Below are 28000 nucleotides of genomic sequence, written 5' to 3'. Positions count from 1 at the left end.
AGTGTGTGGTCTCCAGCAGCCTTGTTGTACAGACTACTAGAAAATGTTGTGTTCAGTTAGACAGTCAAATGTATGTGTGTACAAATGAATGAATAAATAAGTAAAACAAGAAAACAGAAATTTGGCAGCTAGATGGAGCTAATCTGGACAGCACACACAGTAGATCCTACAAACAATGTTGTCCTTTGAATGATAGAGCAAGCAAGATTAGGGGTCCTAAAAGAGGACTGGGAACTTGAGGTGGGAATGGGCTTAAGCAGTGTGGTTTGTAGAAGGGGCACTAGGTAGAGGAAGAGTCAAACGATTCAAGCTATACCACTAACTCAGTGTACACACTGAGTCATCCCCCCTCTGGAACCTCAGGTTCCTCTTCCATAAAAATAAGAATAACTGCTTGTGGATGGGCACCAGTGGTTCAAACCTGTAATCCTAGCTACTCAGGAGCTGAGATCAGATAATTACAGTTCAAAGCCAGCCTAGGAAGGAAAAGTCCATGTGATTCTTATCTCTAGTTAACCATCAAAAAAAAACAAAAAAAACCCAGAAGTAAAGCTGGGCATTGGTGGCCTCCACCTATAATCCTAGCTACTCAGGTGGCTGAAAGCTGAGGATCACAGTTCAAAGCCAGCCTGGGCAGAAAAGTCTGTGAGACTCTTATCTCCAATAAGGTACTCAGAAAAAGCTAAAAGTGGTGCTGTGGTTCAAGTGGCAGAGCAATAGCCTTGAGAGGCTCAGGGACAGCTCCCAGGCCCTAAGTTCAAGCCCCAGGACTGTCCAAACAACAATAACAACACACACACACACACACATTGCTTGTTCTACAGCACATGTACTAAATCTGGAACAATATAGAGAAAATCTGTATGATGCATACTCAAGATTGACAGACAAATTCATAAAGTGTTCCATTTCCTTTTTATTTTCCCATCCCAAACATTCCATATTTTAAAAAGGAGAACCAGGTGTGGTGGCACACTCCTAGAATCCCAGTATATCAGGAGGCTGAGTGAGGATTGACAATCAGAGGCCCCCTGAGTTACCTACAGACCCTTTCTAAAAGAAAAACAAAAAAACCCACAGACTCATTTGTTTCCAGAGTTTCTCCTAGCGCTGCACGTTATCATTTTACGTGCGTGTGTGTGTGTGTGGTGGGAGCAATTAAGGAAAAGGTAAAAGTTGATGGAGCAGGGCTAGCACTTAACCTCTTGGAGTACGTGGGCTCTGAGCTGTCCCCGGCTTCTTTCCCCCTGCTTCTGTCCCAGTGGGAGGAGATCAGCGGGGTGGACGAACACGACCGTCCCATCCGCACATACCAAGTGTGCAACGTGCTGGAGCCCAACCAGGACAACTGGCTGCAGACGGGCTGGATCAGCCGCGGCCGCGGGCAGCGCATCTTCGTGGAGATGCAGTTCACACTGCGTGACTGCAGTAGCATCCCCGGAGCCGCAGGCACCTGCAAGGAGACCTTCAACGTCTACTACCTGGAAACCGAGGCCGACCTGGGTCGGGGGCGACCCCGCCTCGGGGGCAATCGGCCTCGAAAGATTGACACCATAGCCGCGGATGAGAGCTTCACGCAGGGTGACCTGGGTGAGCGCAAGATGAAGCTGAACACCGAGGTGCGTGAGATCGGCCCGCTCAGCCGGCGGGGCTTCCACCTGGCCTTCCAGGACGTGGGCGCGTGCGTGGCTCTGGTCTCGGTGCGCGTCTACTACAAGCAGTGCCGCGCCACGGTGCGGGGCCTGGCGGCCTTCCCCGCCACGGCGGCTGAGAGCGCCTTCTCCACGCTGGTGGAAGTGGCCGGAACGTGCGTGGCGCACTCGGAAGGGGAGTCTGGCAGCCCCCCGCGCATGCACTGCGGTGCCGACGGCGAGTGGCTGGTGCCCGTGGGCCGCTGCAGCTGCAGCGCAGGATTCCAGGAACGTGGTGACATCTGCGAAGGTATCCAGCGGCCAGGGAGGCACGTGTGGGAGTGGAGAACGCAGGAGACACTTGGGAGAGAAGCAGGGGGTGGGGGAGTGGATCATAGAGCTTCTAAGTGGGCCTAGTTAGGACCAGGGAGCAAAGCTCCTCAGACCGTGGAAGGAGGCATTAGGGACTTGTATGGAAGGCAAAATCGTCCGCATCTTACACTGGCTGTGGTGTCTTTCTTTTTATTTAGGAAGGTACTGGGAGTTCAACTCAGGGCCTGCCCACTGTCCTGTAGCTTTTTTTTCTCAAGACTGACACACTGCCACTTGAGCCATAGCTCCACTTCTGGCTTTTTTTTTTTTTTTTTTTTGGTGGTTAATTGGAGGAAAAAGTATCCTGAACTTTCTAGCCTGACCTGGGCTTTTTAACCTAGATCCTCAGATTTCAGACTCCTGAGTAAATAGCTAGGATTACAGGTGTGAGCCATTGGTGCCTGGCTTAAGCTTTCACTTATTTGTGCAGCAGTAAAGTAAGGCTTCGATGTCCCTACTTCATAGAGTGCTCAAAGAGATTAATACAGCAAAGTTAGGCAACTGGGAGCCAGGGCTTAACTCTGAATTTGCCATACTCTCAAGTTCTTTCTATTACACTAGGCTTCTGTCTCTGTATCTAAGAAAGACACCCATTCAACTCAACTCAAGCTTTTAAAGGAAGCCAGCCTCCAATCCCCTATCATAGAATACATACAAGCCCGCAACAGGCAGGGTGCACTTCAGAGGTCAAGAGAGAGCAAGAGGCAGATTGCAGTAGATTTGACTACTGAGATCCCACTCACCTCTCTGAATTAGACTCATCAGGTACCTCAGAGGAGATATCACATGATGGGGTGTTTGCCAGGTCCTGGGGTCTATGGGAGGCATTAGGAAATGGAGGGTAAGGAGGGGGCTAGGAACGTGTGTATTTAATGTAAAAAAAAAACAACTTCAAGGATCCATTTTCTAAACCAAGTCCTTTTCTGGGTGCCAGAGCATCAGAAATGAATCAAACATAATCCCAGCCTTCGCAAAGCTCATGTCTAGATGGAAAACAGCAAAGATTTCTTTTTTTTGGTGTGTGTGGGGGGTCTTTTCTTCTTTTTTCCTTTCTTCCTTCATTCCTCCCTCCCTCCCTTTCTTCCCTCCCTCCATTTCTTCCTTCCCTTTCTTTCTTGCTTTCTTTCTTTCTCTCTTTCTTTCTTCCTTTCTTTCTCTCTTTCTTTCTTTCTTTCTTTCTTCCTTTCTTCCTTCCTTTCTTTTTTTGTCATGTGGGACTTGAACTCAGGGCCTGGGCACTGACCCTGAGCTCTTCTGCTCAAGACTAGCACTCTACCACTTTAAGCCACAGCTCAACTTCTGGCTTTTTCTGTGATGAATTGGATAGAAGAGTTTTATAGTGACTTTTCTGCTTGGGCTGGCTTTGAGCCTCAGATCTCAGCCTCCTGAGTAGCTAGGATTACAGGTATGAGCCACTGGCATCTGGCTCAAAGGTTTTTTTTAAGTCACAAGAAGGTGATATATGTAGAGGGGCATGCTGAATTGTGGAAAGACAGAGGAGGAAGACAGTGGCTACACTTACTGTCATTCCTTTGTTCAATCATCCATTTAATATGAACTGAAAACACACCAGCTGATTTATTTAGGTCTTATTATATGTGTGTAGATGAATGCCACCACCTAGTCTCTGGGGGGAAATTGAGGTTTAGTCTTTCTGGTCTCTGAACAACTCAGTCATGGCTAGGATCTATGTCTGTGCTTTCCAGCACTCACAGCCAACTCTAATACTGCATTTACCCTACAGTATGCAGGAGTCCTCTTATGTGTACTTCCACCACTGGAGTGGCACTTCTTGAGCCCAGGCATTGGGTCTCATTACTCTCAGCAGCTGCAGTGTACACTGCAGGATACAGTATATGGCAGATGCTCAGTGGAAATGCCTTGGACAAGCAAGTAGTTAGTATGGGGGTGATACATGTCAACAGAGCACCGACGAAACATGGAGAAGGGAGAAGCCAATTCTAAGGATGGAGAGAATTTTCTGGAGGAAGTGAGAAGGCATCTCCTCCAGGTAGCAGAGAGAATTCTGAGCTTTGGGACTGGCTGCATGCCAGCAGGAAGGAAGGACCACAGCATGTGTGGTGTTATAAAAGTAATCATGTGTTTAGAGCAAAGGGAATGTGGGATATGAGGAATGATAAGGCTGGAGAGGGGTGGGAAAAATCATGAAAGGGCCTTGATGAGGTGGATTTTAAGGTGTGTGTGTATATGCGCGCGTGCGCTTGAACTCAGGGGCAGAGTGCTGCTCCTTAGTTTTTCTTGCTCAAGGCTGGTGCTCTGTCACTTGAGCCACACCATTTGGCTTCAAGCTGTGATCCTGAGATTTCAACTAGGATAACAGCTGTGAGCCACTAGTATCCAGCTTTAGTGTTTTTGATCAATAAATCATGTTCTGATTTATATCCTCCAAAGATCACCCAAGTGGTAGTAGTATAGCAAGGATGGGAGAAAAACACATTGGACACCAGAAGATGGAGAAGACAATCCAGTAGCCCAGGAGAGAGCACAAGCTCTGAACAGAAGCAATATGGAGATCACAGAGAGTTAATGTGTTTGGGAGACAGCCTCTGAATCGCCTAGTGACCATGTGACACAGGAAGCAAAGGAGCACTCTGGTCTTGTATTCTGCTGTTGACTGAGTGACCAGAGGGATCATCTGCTAGGTATGGAGCACAGGGTGCAGTTGGACAGGTACATTCAAGACAAAGTAGTTAGCTGGAGTCCAGCAGCATAGGTACTACTTGAAGCTCTGTATGTGTAACAAACCAGAAAAAAAAGATGGGGTAAGAAGCAAGAGGAGCTGGACACCGGTGGCTCATGTCTGTAATCCTAGCTACTCAGGAGGCTGAGATCTGAGGATCGTGGTTCAGAGCTAGCCTGGGCAGGAAAGTCCATGAGACTCTTATTTAACTGCCAGAAAACTAGAAGTGGTGCTGTGGCTCAAATGGTAGAGCTCTTGCCTTGAGCTGAAGTGCCCAGGCCCAAAGCTTAAGCCCCATTACCAACAATAACAACAACCAAAAAGAGAAAAAAGAAGAAAAAAAGAAGCAAGCGGACTAAATATGAAGACTCTCATAAAAACAATATATAAGGCAAAAAAAATCAGACTGGGGCTGGGAATGTGGCTTGGTGGTAGAGTCCTTGCCTAGCATGCATGAAGCCCTGGGTTCAATTCCTCAGTACCACATAAACAGAAAAAGCTAGAAGTGGCGCTGTGACCCAAGTGGTAGAGTGCTAGCCTTGAGCAAAAGAAGTTCAGGGAGAGTGCCCAGGCCCTGAGTACAGCACTAGGATTGGAGGAAGAAAGAAAGAAAGAAAGAGAGAGAGAGAAAGAAAAAGTGAGAAAGAGAAAGAGTGAGAAAGAGAGAGAGAGAGAAAGAGAGAGAGAAAGGAAGAAACCAGACTGATGGGAGACCGAGGGATGTAGCTCAGCAGTAGAACACTTGTCTGACATGCGTAAGGCCTGCTGGTTCAACCCCCAGTACTGCCAAACAAATTAAAAGCTGAAAAGAGAGAGTGGTAAGGAACTGGAGGACAGGGAGGAGAAGGTGACATCATGGAAGCCTGGGGGTGGGGGGCTAGTGGAGACTTCTGGGAAGGAGCAGCCTACAGTGTGGTCAGATTAGATGATGTCCTCTTGGTGGGTTTGGTAAGAGCAGTTTCAGCTGCTCTTGTCTGAGTTGCACTGGGCTGAGGGATAGCGGGCACTGAGGGGATGGAGTCAGAGAATCTCACAGCTTGGATGGGAATGGGAAGAAGACAAGAGGGCATTGTCAGGAGAACACTGAGTTGGGAGGATTTCTACTTGGACACAAAGGGGACTTTTACAGTATAAAGGAGACTTGCTTGTATGCTAAAGGGAGAGACCCAGTCGAATGCCCAGTGTGTAGAGCAGTATTCCACTCTAGGAGGAAGGATTATTTTCTTCACTGATGTGGGTTAGAATTACTAATGTATGTTGCTAATAAAGAATCAGGCCAATTTTAAGTCAGTTTTAGGATTATTTAAAAATAGAGTCAGGTACCAGTGGCTCACACTTAAAATCCTAGCTACCTGGGAGGCTGAGATCAGAGGATCACAGTTCAAAGCCAGCTCGAGCAGGAAAGTCTGCAAGACTCTTATCTCCAATGAACCACTAGAAAACCAGAAGTGGTGTTGTGTCTCAAGTGATAGAGCTCTCACCTTGAGCTGAAGAGCTCAGGGACAGCACTCAGGCCTAGAGTTCAAGCCCCATAACTACCACCACCAAAAGCTCAGGATAGCATGAATGAAGTGGCTGGCAAGTGGAGTTTTGGGAGACTTTTAGAAAGGGAAGGGAACTGGTTACTTGTATTTAGCAAGGCCATTCCTTCCAAATTCTTGCAGGATCTTCATACCCCTCTGTAAAAGTAGAGGGCTGTGGAGGAGGGAGGGGATAGAGCAGTCTTCTTTTACTTTTTCTGTCTTTAGTAACCTTGACTTGTTCCCCCTGTCCTAGCCACTAGAGAAATGACAAAGTAGGGTTTCCTTTTAGGGGAAAGATCAGGACATATAGCTTATATCTTCAAACTCATGGGTCATCCCTGGAACCCAGAGACCCAGGAAGATCTACTTTCTGAGGCTCTGCAAGGCATACTGATGCCTCATGATGGGGTAGCCTGGCCAGCATTGCATATAGAAGGGAGAGCGAGGGATAATCAGGCATCTTCCTAAGAAGCACTTTCTAAATGCCTGCACATTAAGAGCTATCTGAGCAAAGACCAGTGTGCTGGGAAAGCTGCCAGAGGACCAAGCCAGTGGGAGTTGAAGCAGATGACCTCTGAAATCCTGATTCTGACCTTGAGGAAGAGAGGGAGATGTTGGCTGCAAGGATTCCTTTCTGAGTCTGCCCTTCAACAAGCATCTCTTCTAGATAGACAGTCTCAGAAAAGAGATGCCCACAGCTGCCTCTGATAGAGCCACACAGATAGCAGCCAAGATGGCAGACATCCGTATACTCTTCCCCCTAATGCCTGCATCCCTGCCCACCACACAGGTGGGCAGGCAATGATCAGCATTCTCATTTACTTGATAGTTTCCTGGGGCTACAGAGGCATGAGTGGCCTGGCTAATATGATAACCCAGGCCCTCTGAGTCCCAGCACTGTGATGGCTGGACTTGGTGCTCTGTGTGAAGAGAGACCCACAGCCGGCTAGGGTGCTGAGACCCTCCCTTAAAGTGTGCTGGTCAGGCTCTGAACCCTTCTAAATCTAAGCCTTCTATACAATGGAGTAACTCAGCATCCCCCACCCCAGTTCTTCCCAAGGAGCAGTTTGCTTACCAGCTACTGCATTGCTTTCTTGGAGTCGAAGAGCTAGAATAGAGGGAAGGGAAGGGATAGGGAACAAGTTCATAACCACCTAGGTTAGAAAGGAGGAGCCAGGAACCACTACTCCTCTCCCTGGCCCATCTGGTGAGACAAAAAAAAAAAAAAAAATAGAGGACAGTGTAAGTTTTCTTTTCAGGCCTGTGAGGAGGAATACTAATCAATTCGATCGCTGTGAAAAAGTCCTGTACGCCGGTCTAATCGGTTTACATGTTTTATCTCAGTTAATCCTCCAGCAACTTTAAAGTAGCTCTTCCACACAAAGCTCAGAGAGGTCAAATGATAATGCTCAAGGCCACTCAGCAAATAAATGGTGCAACTTAGTTACAAACCAGGATGTTCAGACATAAGAGCCTGTGCATGTAGGTAAGTGCTATACTCTTGGTGAGGTGGGAGAAGAGAGAGAAGCAAAGTCACCCTGCAGGTGTCAACGTAAGAAGAGGTTAGCTCAAGGTCCAGGTAACTTTCTGGGTGCTTCTCCTCTTCTCCACAGTTATCATCTTACCAGCTCCACTGGAGTCTAGGATATGAGTTGGGGATTGATGACACTAACTCCAAAGGTGGGAGGATGAGGTTTGACAACAGTGTGTGTGTATGAAGAAGTGGGTGGAATGTGTCTGGCCCAGGGTAACTGAGGCCCAGCCCTGGGGCACACTTCCATTATCTCTCTAGAATCAGGACTCCCTAATTTGGCTCATTTTCTGTCTGGGAGCCTTAGAGCAGCCTGATGAGGTCTCTGAAAGTGATGTGCCTGGGTTGGCATCCCATTAACCTGGACAACTTACATAACTTTCCCAGCTCTTAATTTCCTCTTTTGGGTGTATGTGGGGGGCGGCTGTAAGGGGGGGAGGTGGGCAGTTCTGGGGCTTGAACTCAGGGTCTGGGGGCTGTCCCAGAGCTTTCCTGCTGCTCAAGGCTAATGCTCTACCACTTTTAAGTACAGCTCCAATTTTGGCCTTTTGTTGGTTAACTGAGATAAGAATCTCACAGATGTTGCTGCCCAGGCTGGCTCTGAACCTCCATCTCAGCCTCCTGGGTAGCTAAGATGATATATTATGATGCTTGGCAGTTTCCTCATTTTAATTTTTTTAATGAAGTCATACCTCATAGGTTGGCACTAGGATCAGAAGATTAATATAAGTGAAATATGACAAAGTCCCCCCCCCCTCAATGTTTGCCAAAAACCCTGGGTTGCTCAGGAGCTGCCATGCGCCAGCCACCCTGGTGGTGCGGGGTCCCTCAGTTTCCTTATCACTACTGGACAAGAGGAACCCCAGCCTCATGGGGGGCCAGGCAGGAAGGGGGGGGAAGAGAGGAGCTGTGGAGGAAGTCCCCCTCCTCACTGGCTCCCTCCTTGCAGCCTGCCCCCCAGGGTTTTACAAGGTGTCCCCACGGAGGCCTCTCTGCTCACCGTGCCCGGAGCACAGCCGCGCCCTGGAAAACGCCTCCACCTTCTGCGTGTGCCACGACAGCTACGCGCGCTCGCCCACCGACCCGCCCTCGGCCTCCTGCACCCGTGAGTGTCCTCGCTGCGCGCGCGGCCGAAGGGTAGGGGTAAGAACCCGGGGACCACCCCCCCCCCCCAACAATGGCAAGCCTGGGTGGGGCTGGGGACCAAGCCCGGAGTTGGAAGATCCCAGACCAGAGAGAGTCCGGATGCAGGAGGGATGAGGTTGGGACTCCCGGAGGGTCGCCCTCCCCTCATCCCCGCCCCCTCCAAGGCCTGGAGGGGGCACCGGTCTGTTCTCAGCCCTCACACCCCCATCTCCTCGTGCCCCTGCCCGCTCCTACACCGCCCCCCGCCCAGCCCCGTCTCTCCATCCCCTCCCCGTTCTGGGCCCCCACGTCCGCTCTCGCCACCTCATTGGGGTGAGGAGCGGATCTCCGCCCGCCCCGTCGGTTCCTCCCCTCCCTCCCGCTGAGCCTCCCCCCCCCCCCCCCCCGCCCCGTGCCGCCCAGGGCCGCCGTCGGCGCCGCGGGACCTGCAGTACAGCCTGAGCCGCTCGCCGCTGGCGCTGCGGCTGCGCTGGCTGCCGCCGGCCGACTCGGGCGGCCGCTCCGACGTCACCTACTCGCTGCTGTGCCTGCGCTGCGGCCGCGAGGGCCCGGCCGGCGCCTGCGAGCCGTGCGGGCCGCGCGTGGCCTTCGTGCCGCGCCAGGCCGGGCTGCGGGAGCGCGCCGCCACGCTGCTACACCTGCGGCCCGGAGCGCGCTACACCGTGCGCGTCACCGCGCTCAACGGCGTCTCGGGCCCCGCGGCCGCCGCGGGAGCCACCTACGCACAGGTCACCGTCTCCACCGGGCCCGGGGGTAAGGCCGCGCCGCGCGCCCGCCCGCCCCTCCTCCCGCCGGCATCCCCAAAGCAACCACAGTCCACGTGCATGCACGCCGGCACGCAGCTGGCCTCTCTCCAGGACTCCCAGGCACCCCCAGCCCGGACCCCGCTCCCACCCCCTCCCCGACTCCCCAAGGAGAAACTGAGGATGCAGGCAGGGGATCAGAGAGGATGGGAGGCTCCAGGGGCGGGGATGGCGGACGATGGCGGGGGTCCCCTGCCACCAGCTACGCGGCAGACAGTGCCCCCAGAGAGATGGGAAGTCTTTTTCCTTTTCTTTACAACTATTTCGGCAAAAAGCTCGTAGTACTTTTTCCTCTGTCGCCGAAAGAGGTGGTGGTGGTGGGGTGTCTGCCGTGTCCCCCGCTTCCAGTCACCCTGTCCTGATCACCGGGCGGGCACGGGCGGCGCACGCGGGGGCAGACTGGGCACCGAAAGGACTGGCAAGGCACAGCTCAGTCTGGGATTGAAGGGAACGAATGAATCCGGAAGACATGTTACCTCCGTCTCCTTCTTGACATTTACTTTTGAGCTGTCTCCCTTCTAAAGGGAGGTGGTGGTGGTGGTGTCTTTCAAGTAATCCCTTAAGTGCCCTTTGCAAGAAAGAGTGGTGGTGGTAAGGCTTGGGAGGCGCTGCCTGTCCGGCGGGTATGATTGCTTCCTGACCTCACGGCCTGTCTTCTGCGACCTGCCTCCATCTTCATACAGCAGCATTGGCAGGAGAGAAGTCTGAGTCTAGGGTTATTTTGTTCTGTTGTCAGTAACGTGAGTGTGCATATACATACATACATACACACACACACACACACACACACACACACACACACACACAAACACTGCCTATCTGAATAATTCATTAACCTATTGATAAGAATTAAAATTTAACCAATATGGCTTTCTTTCCATTTGAGTTTGTTTGGAACAGAGTAAACCATTGGATCTGCACACACACACACACACACACACACACACACACACACACATTTAATTCCTAGAAAAGTTGTCTTCAGTTATTGCTTGGACCTAGAACTTCTGATAGCTCCGGTGTATCTTCTAAGACTATCTTCTAAGCCTTAGCTTGTACATCCATTTTCTGATTCTCCAATCTTGTCCATCCCTTTATCATTTTTAGCGCTTAATCCCTTCCCTTCTCTTTGCCTTTTGAGAGTGATTTCCCAGCCTGCCTGGCTTTCTACCACAGCGTTTCTGCTCTTTATTCTCTCTCTTGTGATTTAACATTTGCTATTGTACTTACCTTTTAAAAATTCAAAATTCAAGGGCTAGGGATGTAGCTCAAAGGCAAAACTGCTTGGGTATTACACATGAGATCCTGGGTTTGATCCTCAGTACTGATAAATAAATAAATAACAACTGAAAACTCAGGGCAGAAAGAAAAAGAAGGAAAGAAAGAAAAAGCCCTCAGGATAGAGAAAGGAATAAATAAATAAACAATCCAGCTGGGCACCAGAGGCTCACATTTATAATCCTAGTTATCCAGGAGCCTGAGGTATGGAGGATTGAGCTTCAAGACTAGCCTGGGTAGACAAGTTCACTAGACTTCATCTCAAACCACAACAACAACAACAACAACAAAAAGCAGGGCTAGGTTGTGGATGAAGTGACAGAGTGCCAGCCTAGCAACCCTTGGTACTGGCAATTGATCAACAGCTTTTATTAGGTTCCTTATGCTATCTTAATACATACTTGGAGCATATTTTGAAGTTATTCACTTTCCATCTTTCTTTTTTTTCCTTCTCTGATCACCCTAAACAGTCTCATAGTTAGAATCAGTGAATATGTGTGTGTGTTTCCAGTGTAATTTCCATACATGCGTGAAAAATATATTTGGTTTTTCGAGCTTGGCTTATCTCAATTAACATGGTCTCCAGTTTTACCTTTTCTTGCAAGTGACATGATTTCATTTTTCTTTATGGCAGAGTAATATTCTATGGTCTATATGCACTATTTTTTTTATCCATTTGCTTGTTATTGGATGCCTGGGCTAATTCCAGTTAGGCTCTTGTGAACAGCACTACAATAAACATGGATAAGCAAGTACCTTACTTGTATATTGATGTGTACTCCTTTGGATATATGACCACTAGGGTGGTATGTTAGGGTCGTAAGTTAGGCCTATTTTCAGTCTTCTGAGGAATGTCCTTATTGATTTCCATAGTGATTGCAATAGTTTACATTCTCACCAGTAATGGATGAGAGTTGCCCTACAACCTAACCAGCATCTGTTGTTTGTTTCCTTGATGACTACCATTCCGACTGGGGTGAGTTGGAATGTAAGTGTAGCCTTCATCGGGTGCTGCTATCACATACCTGTCATCCTAGCTACTCAGGAAGCTGAGATTTGAGGATCGTGATTCAAAGTAAGCTGGAGCAGAAAAGTCTGTGAGACTTTTATCTCCAACTAATCACCAGAAAACCAGAAGTGGAGCTATGAATCCAAGAGGTAGAGCACTATCCTTGAGCAAAAAGATCCACTCAGGGGTAGCGCTCAGGCCCTGAGTTCAAGCCCTGAGCCTGAAAAAAAAAGGTTCCTTTGATTTGCATTCCCTTTATAACTAAGGATATTGGACATTTCTTTTTCTTTTTTTTTTTCTTTTTGGCAGTCCTGGGGCTTGAACTCAGGGTCTGGGCACTGTCCCTGAGCTTCTTTTTTTGAGGGGGGAGGGGCCCGGTTGTGGGTCCTGAACTCTGGGCCTGGGCACTGTCCCTCAGCTCTTCAGCTCAAGGCTAGCGCTCTACCACTTGAGCCACAGCGCCACTTCCGGCTTTTTTCTTTTTGCTTATGTGGTGCTGAGAAATCGAACCCAGGGCCTCATGCATGCAAGGCAAGCGCTCTACCACTGAGCCACCTTCCCAGCCCTGGACATTTCTTAACCATTTGTATTTCTTCTTCTCAGAAGTGTCAGGGCTGGTTTCAAACTAATATCCTCAGATCTTAGCCTCCTGAATGGCTAGAATTACAGGTATGAGCCACTGGTGCCCAGTTAATTTTTTAACTAACTTACTAACTAAATATTTAATAGTAATAAAAATTAATTTTTAAATTTTATTTATTATTTATTTATTTATTTTTATTGTGAAAATACCGTACAGAGGGGTTACAATTACATGGGCAAGATAACGAGTACATTTCTTATCAAGCATTGTTGCCTCCTCCTTTGTTTCCCCTTCCCATCCCTTCCCATACTCCCCCCCTTCTGCCCCCCACCCGATCCTCCTCCCCCCCACCAAAGTTGTAAAGTTCGTTTTTCGACATAACGACTTGTACATCTCATTGTTGCAATGGGTCCACCTGTATCCCTAGTTAAACAATTTGTTTTTTCCCTTCCCCTTCACAAATTATACCAACATCAAATACAGTGAAGGCAGGGGTTATACCGTGGGGGAGGGACATGCAAAGAAACAAAGAAATCATCTTATAAATATGTTAGAAACAATTGCATGAAAGAAAAAAAAACATTTGAATACTTATCTTGGGGTTCATTTCCCTAACATCAACTTATCTGACCTTTTCTGCTTGTCTCAGACATACACTGGTTATTGCAAATAAGGGAAACCATGGGACCTATGTTTCTTTGGGCCTGGCTTACTTCACTTAATATAATTTTTTCTAAGTTTTTTCATTTCCTAACAAATGGGCAATATTATTCTTTCTGATGGAGGCATAGAATTCTATTGTGTATACATACCACAATTTTCTTGATCCATTCATCTATTGAGGGACATCTGGTTTGGTTCCATATCTTAGCTATGGTAAATAATGCTGCAATAAATAGCAATTTTTTTCTGGTACTGGGCCTGGGCATTGTCCCTCAGCTTTTGCGCTCAAGTCTAGCCTTCTACCACTTGAACCACAGTTCTGCTTCTGGGTTTTTGATGATTAGATAGAGAGTCTCGTGGGCTTCCAGGTGCTGGTGGTGCACACCTGTAATCCTAGCTACTAAGGAGGTTGAGATCTGAGGATCATGGTTCAAAGCCAGTTTGGGCAGCATAGTTGGTAAGATTCTTATCTCCAAACTACCAGAAAACCAGAAGTGGCACTGTGGTTCAAGTGGTAGAGTGCTAGCCTTGAGCTGAAGAGCTGAGGGTCAGTTCCCAGGCCCAGAGTTCAAGTCCCCCTCCCCCCCCCCCCACAGAGTCTTCTCATGGGCTTTTTCTTGGCCTTGAACCTCCATTCTCAGATCTCAGCCTCCTACATAGCTAGGATTACAAGCATGAGCCACCAGTACCAGGCTTAATTTTTTTTCTAAATTTCTGATCTCTAAATAGTTGTACAAAGGGGTTTCAATTCAATGTCTCAGTTTATGAGTGCCACACATCTTGGTCAGTGTTACCCCTTCCATCATTCTTCTCCTTGCGTCCATCGCAACTTCCAACCCCTCTGCTTACCCATTCATTTATAAATTAGATTAAGTTTTCTTTTGATGGTTAACTTTTTTTTTTTTTTTGCCAGTTCTGGTCTTGAACTCTGGCCTGGGTGCTATCACTAAGCTTTCTCAGCTCAAGGCTATAGTGCTCTACCACAGCGCCACTTCCGGTTTTCTGGTGGTTTTTGGAGATAGAATCTCAAGGACTTTCCTGCTGGGGCTGGCTTTAAACTGTAATCTTCAGATCTCAGCCTCCTGAGTAGCTAGGAATACAGGCATGAGCCACTGGTGCCCGGCTTCAATCCTCTTTTTAAAGAACTTTTTAAACTCTATATATTCTGGATTTTAATCTTTGCCTGTTGAATTATTAGCAAAGATTTTCTTCCGTGAGTTGGCTCTTAGTTCTGAGGATCATTTCTTTGGCTATGCAGAAACTTTTTAACTTGATGAAGTCCCATTTGCCAGTTCTTGTTATTATTTTCTGTGCTATTGGAATCCTATTCAGAAGATAATTATCTGTGTCTATTACTTCCAGAGCTTTCTCTATGTTTTCCTTTAGTAGATTGAAAGTTTCAGGTCATACTTTCAGTTCTTTGATCCGTTTGGACAGGCTGAGAGATAGAGGTCAAGATTCAGTCTCCTGCAGGTAGACAACCTATTTTGCTAGGATGATTTGTTGAAGAGGTTGTTTTTTTTTTCTAATATTTGTTTTTGGTTCCTTTGTTAAAAATTACATGGCTGTGTGGTTTTATTCCCGGATTTTCTATAGTGTTTCATTGTTCTTTGTGTCAGTTTTTGTGACAGTTCCAAGCTGTTTTTGTTACTATGGATCTGTAGTATAATTTGAAGTTTGGGCTTGTGATTGTCTCCAGTGGTGTTCTTTTGACTCAGGATTGCTTTTGTTATTTTGGGTCTTAGGTTTCCATATGAATTTTTGGATTAATTTTTTTATGTCCGTTAAGAATGACATTGGAACTTTGTTATTATTATTATTTTTTGGGGGGTCCAGTCGAGGGGCCTGAACTCTGGGCCTGGGCGCTGTCCCTCAGCTCTTCAGCTCAAGGCTAGCACTCTACCACTTGAGCCACAGCGCCACTTCCGGCTTTTTTCTTTTTGCTTATGTGGTGCTGAGGAATCGAACCCAGGGCCTCAGGCATGCAAGGCAAGTGCTCTACCACTGAGCCACCTTCCCATCCCATTGGGACTTTGATAGGTATTGTATTGCACTTGATCTGTACATACTAGTCCATAAGCATGTCTTCTGGTGTCTTCTTTGATTTCTTTGTTCAAGTTTTATCATTTTAATTGTAATTGGTTAATACCTAGGTATTTTATTGCTTTTGGAGGCTAATGTGAATGAAATTATTTTCCTGATTTCTTTTTCTTTCATTATTGTTGTATAATAAAGCTACTGATTTTAAGTGCTATGTTTCTGAAGGTATTTATTGGTTCTAGAAGTTTTTGATGGCATCTGTAAAGGTCTTTTAAGTATTGGATCATACCATCACCAAATAGGGGTACTTTCACTTCTTTCTTCCCTATTTGAATTTCTTTTCTTTCTCCTGCCTTATTGCTCTGGCTAGAAATTCTAGTATCATATTGAATAACTATCAAAATACCAGACTGGAGATGTGACACAAGTGGTATAGAGCCAGCTGTGAGCAAGAAATCTGAATGAGAGCAAAAGGCTCTAAGTTCAAACCCAATAGTGACACACGCACACATGTGAACATAACTGTTTGTAATGGAGTTTTTTTCTTTTCTTTGTTTCATTGTTTCTCTTCCTTCCTTCCTTTCTTTCTCTTTCTTTCTTTCTTTCTCTCTTTCTCTTTCTTTCTTTCTCTCTTTCTTTCTTTCTTTTCTGTGCTAGTTCTAGGGCTTGAATTTAGGGCCTGGGCTTTTTCTTTTTCTTTTTTTTTTTTTTTTTGTCGGTCATGGGGCTTGAACTCTGGGCCTGGGTGCTGTCCCTCAGCTCTTCAGCTCAAGGCGAGCGCTCTACCACTGGAGCTACAGCGCCACTTCCGGTTTTCTGGTGGTTTATTGGAGATAGGAGTCTCACGATCTCTCCTGCCCGGGCTGGCTTTGAACCGCGATCCTCAGATCTCAGCCTCCTGAGTAGCTAGGATTACAGGCGTGAGCCACCAGCGCCCGGCTAAGGGCCTGGGCTTTTTCAAGACTAGTGCTCTACCTCTTGAGGCACAGCTCTACTTCTGACTTTTTTGTGGGTGACTGGGTAAAAGAGTCTCACAAGCAGGATGCTGGTGGTTCACGCCTGCAATCCTAGCTACTGAGGAGGCTGAGATCTGAGGATCACGTTTCAAAGCCTGCCTGGGCAGAAAAGTCCATGAGACTTTTATCTCCAATTAACCACTAGAAAACAGGAAGTGGTGCTGTGGCTCAAGCTGTAGAGCACTTGCCTTGAGCTGAAGAGCTGAGGGACAGCGCCCAGGCCCAGAGTTCAAGCCCTATGACCAACCAAAAAAAAAAAAAAAGTCTCACAGACTTTCCTTCCCAGTCTGGATTCAAACCATGATCCTCAGATCTCAGTCTCCTGACTGATTAGGTTTACAGATGTGAGCCACCAGCATCCAGTAGGGCTGTTTTTTGTTGGTTGGTTGGTTGGTTGTGGGGATTGAACTCAGGGCCTGGTTGGTTGTGGGGATTGAACTCAGGGTCTGGGTGCTGTTCTAAGCTTTTTTTTTTTTTTTCTGGCCAGTCTTAGGACTTGAACTCAGGGCCTGGGCACTGTCCCTGAACTTCTTTTTGTTCAAGGCTAGCACTCTAACTGGACCCATACCACCATTACTGGCTTTTTCTGTTTATGTGGTACTGAGGAATTGAACCCAGGGCTTCATGCATGCTAGGCAAGCACTCTACATTCCCAACCCTCCCTGAGCCTCTTTGTGCTCAAGACTAGTGCTCTACCACTTGAGCCATAGTGCCACTTCTGATTTTTTAGTGGTTAATTTGATATAAGAGTCTCATGAGACTTTTCTGCCCAGGCTGGCTTTGAACTGCAATCCTCAGATCTCAGCCTCCTTAGTAACTAGGACTACAGGCATGAGCACCCTACTGGGCTGTTTTTTTTGTTTGTTTGTTTGTTTTTTGCCAGTCATGGGGTTTGAACTCTGGGCCTGGGCACTGTCCCTCAGCTCTTCAGCTCAAGAATAGCACTCTACCACTTGAGCCACAGTGCCACTTCTGGCCTTTTCTGTTTATGTGGTGCTGAGGAATCGAACCCAGGGCCTCCTGCATGCAGGGCAAGCACTCTACGACTGAGCCACCTTCCCAGCCCTGTTGTTTGTTTTTGAGACAGGTTCTTGATATGTAGCCCAGGTTGGCCTCAGATTTGCAATTCTTTTGCCTCAGCGTCCTGAGAGCTAGGATTATAGGCATGCACCACCACACTTGGTTCTATTTTCTTTTAAATATTTCGATTTTGCTAATATGTTTTTCATTTCCCATGAGACATTCTTGCCTTGTTTCCTTCTGCTTCTTTCCCTCCTCTAACTGCTTTATCCTCATGGCCTTCTCCACCTACTTGGCAGAGGCTGTGTCATTTTTCTTTTTGACATGCCCGACAGTCTCCTTGCATGTTCCCCTTCCAGTAAATCGCCTGTCGAAATAGACTCCTATCTCTGAAGACAGTCTTCAGTTTGTGTATTCTGACATTTGTTTTCTGCCCAATTTGTTGATGTTTTCCATTTATATATCTCCTTGAGCAGGAGATAGCTGGTGACATGCGTTGGTTATTAATAACTAATGATAATGATGATTGTTAGAGTAAATTAGACTTCACCAGAAACCACTGTGGACATCCAGGTACAAAGAACAAAGAAAAGGCTTATTTCCAGTAAAGGGGCTGGCCAGACCCCTTCTCACAAGGGAGAGGAAGTGAGAAGTGCCGGCTATTGTTTCAAGTGACCTTTATAGCCTCATAGATTTGGGGAATCTTGATGCCTTATATGGTCATAGGTATCCCAAAGGGGTTCTCTCTCAGGGAAAGGGGGGGAGGGGCTAATCTTTTGCTGCCTTTACTATATAGGCCTAGTGTTGCCTAAGGAAAGAGCATGTTAAGCTATGAGGGAAGAGGCTTCTGGGGATAACAATGACAATAATAATAAGCATGATTTCCTCGTGTTGGTTGTGAGGCTTTTGCTTATAGATAACAATAAATCTCAATCTAACTAGCTGAGATTCCAATGAAACCCAAAATGATTTCTTAAGAAGACTCCAGTTAGAGCTTGGTCAATTCAGCAGGTCAACAGTGTCTTCCAGGACATAGGTTCTTTCTGTCTTTCTGCTCTCCCATCCATTGCACCTAGCCTCCTAAGGACGGCAAGTTGGCTATGGCAACTCCAGATCTCATATCCTTACCATCCAGAAGCATAAAAAGAATGCTTTCTTCCATGCAGGCTTTTAAAAAGCAACAGACCTTTCTCAGAATTCTTTTTCCCCTTAGCTGAGTTCTTTTGTTGGCTGGAACTGGATTGCCAACCCAACCCTAAACCAGATGTCTTAGAACAGAGAATCTCTGGGAGATCTGGGAAGACTGTGGACCCTGAATCACAAATGGCTCTCTCAGCAGGGAAAGGGACTGGTTGGCTATAGATAGGTTTTCCTTGGTGGTTACCGAACTTTTGGCCCACCTGGGTACCAGTCGAATTTTATCACAAACCTACAGGTGGACAATAGGGGCCTGGACTCCAAATTTAGTTTTATTATCAGCACTTCCTTTCCATTCTTTGATCGTGATGGTGGTGGTGGTGGTGGTGGTGATGTGGTGTGCTGGTAGTGGGGCTTGAACTCAGGGCCTTGTACTCATGCTTAACTTTTTGCACTCAATGCTGCTGCTCTGTTGCCTGAGCCACACTTCTGCTTCTGCCTTTTGCTAGTTAATTAGAGATAATAGTCTCTCAGATTTGTCTGCTTAGGCTCCTTTTTATCCTCAGGTCTCAACTTCCTGAGAGGTTAGGATTATAGACAGGTACCACCAGCATCCATCTTTATTTTCCATTCTTAAAACTTCGTTGTTGTTGGTGGTGGTGGTCGTGGCCTGAATGCTGGGCCTGGGCGCTGTCCCTCAGCTCTTCAGCTCAAGGCTAGCACTCTACCACTTTCGGCTTTTTGTGCTTATGTGGCGCTGAGGAATCAAACCCAGGGCCTCATGCATGCAAGGCAAGCACTCTGCCACTGAGCCACCTTCCCAGTCCCCTGTTCTTAGGATTTAAAAAAATTGTTATTATAAAGGTGGTATAAAGAGAGGTTACCGTTTCATAAATTAGGCAATGAGTACATTTCCTTTTGGGCAGTATCACCCCTTCCTTTGTTTTCTTGCATTTTTTTTCCTCCTGTTCCCATCTAGAAGTTGTATAGCTCTCTTTGTTCTTTCTTTCTTTCTTTCCTTCTTTCTTTTTTTCTTTCTTTCTTTCTTGCTTTCTTTCTGTCTTTCTGTCTTTCTTTCTTTCTCTTTCTTTCCCCCTTCCTTCCTTTCTTTCGTTCTCCTCCCCCCCTCTTTCTTTCAGTTTTTGGATGGTCCTGGGGCTTGAACTCAAGGCCTGGGCACTGTCTCTGAGCCTTTCTGGGCTCAAAGCTAGTGTTCTACCACCACTTCTGCCTTTTTCTTGAGTAGTTTATTGGAGATGATAGTCTCATAGATTTTCCTGCCTGGGCAGGCTTTGAACTGCAATCCTCAGATCTCAGCCTGCTGAGTAGCTAGGATTACAGGTGTGAGCCCCTGGCACCCAGCTGTAGTTCATTTTTAACATAGTTTCTACTGAATACCACTGCTACATTTGTTCATCCTATGTCCCTCCATTTTTGTGACCCCCTTTACCATTCTTAAAAATTTTTAAATCTAGCAATATCTCTGAGGAGCTGAAATGGAAACACTTCCTACCTCTATATCTAGCCCTCTAAGGCACTGAATGGCCTTTCCCCATGAGACAGAGAAAGACAGGCCTCTACCTGTATCTACAAAGGACAGAGCCACCTCCTAGGAGGCCTCATCACTCCTGTCTTTGTGCCAGATCTTTCTGATGAATTCCTTCCAAGAGGCACTCTTAGGAGCTGGCCATTGTCAGGTAACAAAGACCTCTCTCTCTCTCTCTCTCTCTCTCTCTCTCTCTCTCTCTCTCTGTCACAAGGTCAAGTACTGCGGGAGGAAAAAAGTATTCTCAAGTTATTTTTAGAATGGGAAGCAATGCCACTCTGTGGGCAGCACAGGCTGGGCTTTACCACAATTACACCTTCCAGTCCAGTCCCACGAGCTTTATCTTAGGTAAAAATACACCACTCTACTCTACTCCCTGTCCCCACTGTGGCAATCAGGCATCTGACTGCATTGGAATGCTGCTCTCTCTGAATCCTCAAATCTTCATTGAGTTTGGAGAAGTCTGGAGGTGGGGGCTGCTAGGCTGATACTGTTAAAGACAGAAAGCTACATTCTAGCCATTGCCAAAGTGGGAGTCATGATGCTTTTGTTCCTACTTGCTACTCCACTGCTATGTGACATCTACTTCCCCCAACCCCTGAAGTCCAAGAGCTCCAGGATGTGAAGGCAGGCGAGAATTCTGGATCATCTTATTCTGCCTGTTCTCTGTACATGAAACTGCTGGCCATGAGTTCCTTAATTCACTGAGTACTTGCCCTGGGTCAGGGGTTGTGTAAGTCCTTAATGAGTAGGACTTTGGAAATTCTCACCTCAGGTCTAGCATTTTACATGTGAGAAATCTAAGGCTTAGACAGTGAGATCATCAATGGACACAGGAAGGACCTACTGTGCTGCCGATTGAACCCAGGATCTCACAGGCATGCTAGGAAAGTGCTCTATAGTTGAGCCATATCTTTAGTATGGGGGCTTTCTTCATCATTCTGTTCACTAGATTTCTATAGCTTTGCTTGCCCCCTGCTGTTTTCCTTCTGCTGCTCTGGCTCTTCCTTTTCAGGCTCCTTTGGCTATCTCTTAAATGCTTTATTTCCTGTGGCTTATTTCTCTGTATATATTTTCCCTGGTGGTTTTATCCAGTCATCTCAGTGGCCTGAATTTCCACCCCTACCTCCTATTCCAGACATCTTCTCTGAGCCTGAGCTTCTTTCCAATACCTGCTCTTGGAAATAACCTGACAACACACCCAGGTGAGAGCCTGAGTTCTCCTCCCAGGGATGCCACACATTGGAGTGTGTGTGTGTGTGTGTGTGTGTGTGTGTGTGTGTGTATGTGTGTGTGTGGAGTGTGACTGTTCACTGACATTATCTAGACAAGTCAATCTCAAACTTGCCTGCATGTTGACATCACACACATTATATGTGTAGGAACATGACTGTAAATATATATCATGTTTAAACCTTGTTCCACTTAATTGCTTTGAGATATATATCGAGCATTGGTATTTGTGTGTGTGTGTGTGTGTGTGTGTGTGTGTGAGTTGTGGGGCTTGAACTCTGGGCCTGGGCACTCTCCTTGAGCTCTTCAGCTCAAGGCTAGCACTCTACCTCTTGAGCCACAGCTCCACTTCCGGCTTTTTCTGTTTACATGATGCTGAGGAATCAAACCGAGGGCCTCATGCATGTGAAGCAAGCACTCTACCACTGAGCCACCTTCCCAACCCTTGGTATTTTTTTGTGCTAGGGCTGGAACCCAGGGCCTCATACATGTTAGACAAATGCTCTACCCACTGAGGTGTATTCCTAGTTCTTAAAAAAAAAGTCACAGGCAGAGTCTCACTGTGTAGCCCAGGCTGGCTCCAAACTTCTGTTTATTTAATTAACATTTATTTATTTATTTGTGGCAGCCTTGGGCTTGAACTCAGGGCCTGGGTGCTGTCCCTTAGCTGTTTCACTCAAGGCTGGTACTCTACCACCTGAGCCATAGTTTCACTTCTGCCATCGCCCATTATTGTAAATAAGGTTTACCTGTGTGTGGGGTGGTGGTGGAAGGATGCTGAGGATCAAACTCAGGGCTTTGTGTGTGGTAGGAGCTATGGAGCTACACTCCTAGCTTAATTTCCCTTTTGAATTGTTTGTTGTTAGTGTATAAACATGGAATTTATTTTTTAAATATTGATTTTATGTCCTCTAACTTTGCTGCATTTATCAGTTTTGAAAGTATTAAAAAAGATAAAGAAAAAAATATAAAAAAATAAAAATAAAGAACAACCAAAAAGAAAATCTTTTGTGGACTCTTCGGACTTTTCTGCATAAAAGATCGTGCCATCTGGGGCTTCTACTTTCCAGTTTGGACACTGTTCATTCTTTTCCTTGCCTAGTTTTCCTGGCTAGAACTTCAAGTCTTGCGGTGCATAGACATGATTAGAGCGGGCAGCCTTGACTTTTTCCTAATCTTAGATGGAAACGGTCTAGACTTTCACTATTGGGTATTACCTTCAGTATGACTTTCCATGAATGCCCTTTATCTCGTTGGGGAAATTTCCCTCCAGTTCTAGTTTGTTCCATGTGTTTATTGTTCTAATGACTAGATTATGGGAATAGTTATGTAGCTGGTTTCCATGCTTCTAAATGTTCTCTTACGTCTCCAAGCCATAGAAACTGCAGAAAAGAGCCTGCGGGATTAGAACCATTAGGGATGCTTGAATGTAGAGTAGCAGGCAGCAGGAAGCCTCTAGCTGGCCCTGTAGGAGGTCTCACAAACTCCACCCTGATGCCTCAGCCCCACCCCACCCCATGCCTAGGCCCCGCCCATCCCGCAGACCCCACCCCACCCCATGCCTAGTTCCCGCAGTCCAGACCCCAGGGCAGGAGGTGAACCCCACTCTGCTTAACTTCCAGCGCCCTGGGAGGAGGATGAGATCCGCAGGGACCGAGTGGAACCCCAGAGTGTGTCCCTGTCCTGGCGGGAGCCGGTCCCTGCTGGAACCCCTGGGGCTAATGGCACCGAGTATGAGATCCGGTACTATGAGAAGGTGAGTCTGAGTGGGAGCCCTCAGCAGCCTGCGCCGCACCTGCCGCCCCCTTCTGCCTCTTCCTGCCCCTTCCTCCCTTCCTTTCCAAACACACCAGCCTCCTCAATATCTCTCCCCCCCACCACTGAAGATTCTCCATAGCCCTCCTCACCCTGGACCTGCTGACCCCTGCCTTCCTCCCCCCGCCCCAAGTTGGCCCCATCCCCTCTCCCCCTCCCCCCCCCCCCCGCCTTTGCCCTTCCAGATTTTCTATGGCTAGATCTGTACAAACCATTTTCTCAGCCTTTTTAAAGGGAAAGAACACCGTGCGCGCGCGCGCGCGCGCACACACACACACACACACACACACACACACACAGAGTCTCAAACTTTACAAAATTTTCTGACCATATATACCCACTGTGGTGTACTGGTAATATTTAAAAACAGCTCTCCATGGGGCTGGGAAAGTGGCTCAGTGGTAGAGTGCTTGCCTTGCAAGCATGAGGCCCTGGGTTCGATTCCTCAGCACCACATAAGCAGAAAAAGCTGGAAGTGGCTCTGTGGCTCAAAGTGGTAGAGCGCTAGCCTTGAGCTGAAGAGCTGAGGGACAGCGCCCAGACCCAGAATTCAGGCCCCACGACCGGCAGAAAAAAACAAACAAACAAATAAAAACAGCTCTCCAAAACAATGAGGGTGTGAATTGTTATAATTATACTAATAAAAAGGACACATGCGTAACACATTGTTTATAATATTAAAATACATAAAATACTCGGTATAAATCCCATATATCCAATTGAACCTCATAGGGTATTTTTGCAAATCTTGTATTTGTATTTGATTTGATTTTTGCAGGATTGAACCCTGGACCTCCCTATGTGCTATGCAAGTTCCCAGCTGTGTGTGTGTGTGTGTGTGTGTGTGTGTGTGTGTGGTGTGTGTGTGTGTGTGTGTGTGTGGTGTGTGGTGTGTGTGTGTGGTGTGTGTGTGTGTGTGTGGTGTGTGTGTGTGGTGTGTGGTGTGTGTGGTGTGTGTGTGTGTGTGTGTGTGTGTGTGTGTGTGAACTCAGGGACTCATGCTCTTGCTTGGCTTTTTCATTCAAGACTAGTGCTTTACCATTTGAACCACACCCCATTTCCAACTTTTTGCTAGTTAGTAGAGATAAGAATTTCTCAGATTTGACTACCAGGGTTGGCTTCAAACCTTGAACCTCAGGTTTTAGCCATCTGAGTAAGTAGGGTTACAAGCATGAGCCACCAGCACCCACTTGTAATTTTTTTTGGGGGGGGTCCGGTTGTGGGGCCTGAACTCTGGGCCTGGGCGCTGTCTCCCTCAGCTCTTCAGCTCAAGGCTAGCGCTCTACCACTTGAGCCACAGCGCCACTTCTGGCTGTTTTCTTTTTGCTTATGTGGTGCTGAGGAATTGAACCCAGGGCCTCATGCATGCAAGGCAAGCGCTCTACCACTGAGCCACCTTCCCAGCCCCTGTAATTTTTTTTTGAGATGAAATGTTTCTGTGTTGCCCAGCCCTGGCTCTAACTCCCACCCCGCCCTTTTAAGTAGCCGAAACTCCCTGCTTTCATCACTATGCCAAGATTTTTTTCTTATATGCATTTTTCCCAATTTTTAGCATTTTCTATAACTCAAACAACGTGGCTTTATAGAAATTCACAAAGCTGCTAGAGCTTGCATGCATTTTTCATGTAGAGTTGCAGGTCAGTCTTGATTTGATAAATGGAGTTACACCACAACCACTCTCTCATACATTCCTCCTCCTTCCATCTGAGGTATAATCTGCTGTTAAACAGTTTCTCACCTTAGTACAAATTAAATTCATTAAAGTAAAACCTCTTTCAGCGCCAGCTCTAAATGCAATCAGAATTCTGCTCACTCCTCAGTGACACGCAGGACTTCTTTGCTGAACCAGATAATCGTTTTGTAATATTAGAAGTCTCTTGAGAGCTGGGAGTGTCAAGGGGACGTGGAAGGAGGAGGGAGTCACTGCTGGATGTATGGCCTAGGTGACCCAGAGGACAACACTGTGCCCTGGCTGAGATGGAGACCCGTGGAAGAGGAAGAGCAGGTTGGGGCAAGATAGTGTCAGTTTGCTCATGAAGTATTGAAGGGGCTGCTTTTGGAAATAACCTGACTCAACACACACAGGTGAGAGCCTGAGCTCTCTTCCCAGGGATGCCACACATTGGAGTGTGTGTGTGTGTATGTGTATGTGTGTGAGAGAGAGAGAGAGAGAGAGTGTGTGTGACTGTTCACTGACATTAGACTAGTCAATCTCAAACTTGCCTACATGTTGACATCACACACACATATTATCTGTCTAGGAACGTGACTGTAAATATGTATCATGTTTAAACCTTGTCTCACTTAGTTGCTTTGAGATATATCTGGATTATCATTTTGTTTTGTTTTTGTTTTTGTTTTTGTCAGTCGTGGGGCTTGAATTCTGGGCCTGGGCACTGTCTCTGAGCTCTTCAGCTCAAGGCTAGCACTCTACCACTTGAACCACAGCTCCACTTCCAGCTTTTTCTGTTTATGTGGTGCTGAGGAATCGAACCCAGGGCCTCATGCATGCAAGGTATCCAGGGGAACTTACAGGTATGAAACTCACAGTAGAGCTGCAAGCTGGGGAGAAAAAGAGCAGGGTTCTTGTGTGAGTGACAGCTTTCAGCATAGGGATGGTAGCTAATGTCAGGAAGGGAATGTATGGATTTCTCTTCCTGGGCTGACTTCAAAACTTGATCCCCAGATCTCAGATTCCTGAATAGCTAGGATTACAGGTGTGAGCCACTGGTGCCCAGCTGTACTTTTTTTTTTTTTTTTTTTTTTTATAAAGCCTCTAACTCTGAGTGTATCCAGGAAAGGCTTCTGAGGAGCAGTGTTTAGGAGGCAGCAGTGAAGGATATTGGGAAGGAGCTATGTGCGCAGTCAATGCTTAGAAAAGACTCACTGAACTGACATTTAGAGATGAGAGTGTAGATGAGAGTCCCTTCACAGCTGGCTGGATGCTCACAAGCCCTTAATCAGGGAATGTGGATATGCTGGGAATGAAAACCATCAAAAAGAAGCGTGAGTCTCACAAGGTGCTGTATTTGAAGTATTGTTGGGTCATTAGGTCTGGACAGGTGTCAGGGACCCTTCTCTGGAGCCACAGTGCTTCTCATTTTCCCTTCTCTCTGCACCCCAGCACAGCCTTCTCCACAGAGGGGCTGGCTCCTAGCTCATGAAAGCAGCTGTGGTCTGCAGCTGTGCTGCTCCACGCAGTCCTTCCCAGCCTCCTCCCTGCCTCACTGTCCTGCAGCTGTCTTGTCTTCCCAGGAATTGTTCCAATGAATGCCATAGCCAAAAAAGATATTACAGGGAGTGGGACTACAGGGCGTGGGGTTTGTACAGTCCAGCGCAGTGGTGGGCAGTGAGTAGGCTCCCATCAGTGATGTCCTTCTCTCCAACTGGGGCCTGGGGTGAGTCTTTACCCCCACCTCATCCAAGTGAGCTCAGTGTCCTTATCTGTGAAACAAAACAGCAAATGAGATAATGCCTCCTGTCCCCCACCTTACAAGACTCTCATGAAAATCAGATTCACAGAGATGGCAGCCCCCCAGCAAGAGTGTCTAGGGCAGGATGGGGCAGGATCATTTTTCTCACTCTGCAATGTCAGGCCTGCTCACTTGGGGTCCCTAACCCCATCAGCTCTGAGAGGGAGGCTCTGGCATCTTTTCTTAAGTATGTCTTAGGCAGATGTAGATGATAGTCCTCTTGGTTACAAGAACCCTGAGTATGACTGCTGTGAGGAGATTTCTCCCATGGGAGAAATCTCTGCGACCCTCAAGATGATTGGAGTCCTTCCTCCGCACAACCCACATTCACTGGGAGGTAGTCCTCTGGCCTCTCCATGGCTGTCCTCCCATCCTTCTCCCCGAAGAGTGGTTCTGGCCTTGGATCTGGCCTCACTTCTCCATCTTCTCCAGGGTCGGAGTGAACAGACTTACTCCATGGTGAAGACAGGGGCACCAGCCGTCACCGTCACCAACCTGAAGCCTGCCACCCGCTACGTCTTCCAGATCCGGACAGCTTCCACAGGGCCCTCCTGGGAGGGCCAGAGCTTCAGCCCCAGCATTGAAGTGCAGACCCCTGGGGAAGGTGAGTAGTACATTGCCTTGGTCCAGAAGCCAAACACAGGACACAGGAAAAGGAGACAAATCAGGGAGGGAATTAGGTGTGCTGGGCAGGGAGCCTGCAGAACAGTTGAATTACAATGTAATTACTTAAGCAGTTTTGGGTCTTCCGGCATGAATTTGACTGGTACCTGCCCTGAAGAAGTCCAGCAGGAATGGCCAGAACATTTGTCTCAGAGTGTGCCTCCCTTCTCACAGGGCATGTTCCATGTCCTGTGAAACGTTCTGAGACTCAGACACGGGGTCCACTCTGAAACTCAGCCATTTTCCTGAAAAGTGTTTGAAGTCTCATGACCGCCTGTTACCATGACCACTAAGTCCTTCTTGTTCTTCTTTTTCTCTGCCATGGTAGAGACCTGCCAAGGGGCAATATTTCCTCTTCTAGTAGGCTTAGCCCCTGAACCAGACTTCTCCTAGGGGTAGAGGATGCTCACTTGAAGGGGTTTTGAAGGCAGCAATCAACAAATCCAAATGAGCTTTGCATACTTCAAGTGGACTGAGTGGTATTCGAATGATCTTAGTAAAGCTCTGATAGCAGCAAAACAAAAGCTGAACATTAGACTTCCTGATCTCAAAATAGCTCTGCCTCCTCCATAGTATTGGGTGGGGGCAGAGGGGGGAGCACTGCCCCTTATTTCCCTCCCCATTGCCTCTTCCTCAAACCCACCCCCACGTTCCCTTTCATGATGCCTACAGAAAGCTTTGGCTTCCTCTTTTGTTGTTTTGCCTGATGCTCACAGCCCTCAGGATCTCACCTCTATCTACCCCGAGCAGCTCATGAAAGTATTTTCTTGAACAAAGGCAGTTCCCCTTAAGAGGCATTCTGGCACCAGCTGTCAAG

At 47.2% G+C, this 28000-nt stretch overlaps 1 protein-coding gene and 1 non-coding gene across 2 annotated transcripts in view; both read left to right on the top strand.

Moving 5' to 3' along the window:
* Positions 1-28000, top strand: part of Epha10 (EPH receptor A10) — a 41126-nt gene that overhangs the window by 1843 nt on the left and 11283 nt on the right. Inside the window, exons 3-7 of the mRNA XM_042681733.1 lie at positions 1263-1941; positions 8708-8863; positions 9307-9657; positions 22855-22988; positions 26953-27124. Of these exons, the coding sequence (XP_042537667.1) occupies positions 1263-1941; positions 8708-8863; positions 9307-9657; positions 22855-22988; positions 26953-27124 (1492 nt within the window). The remainder of the gene's footprint in view (positions 1-1262; positions 1942-8707; positions 8864-9306; positions 9658-22854; positions 22989-26952; positions 27125-28000) is intronic.
* On the top strand, positions 810-915 carry LOC122113220. Its single transcript, XR_006148399.1, has one exon. It is a non-coding gene; the product is annotated as a U6 spliceosomal RNA (small nuclear RNA).

The sequence above is a fragment of the Dipodomys spectabilis genome, unplaced genomic scaffold (genome assembly GCF_019054845.1).
Source record: "Dipodomys spectabilis isolate Male_0828 unplaced genomic scaffold, ASM1905484v1 ptg000002l, whole genome shotgun sequence".
Classification (NCBI taxonomy): Eukaryota; Metazoa; Chordata; class Mammalia; order Rodentia; family Heteromyidae; genus Dipodomys; species Dipodomys spectabilis.
Note: the sequence above shows the minus strand (reverse complement) of the source record. Positions and strands in the feature narration are given on the sequence as shown.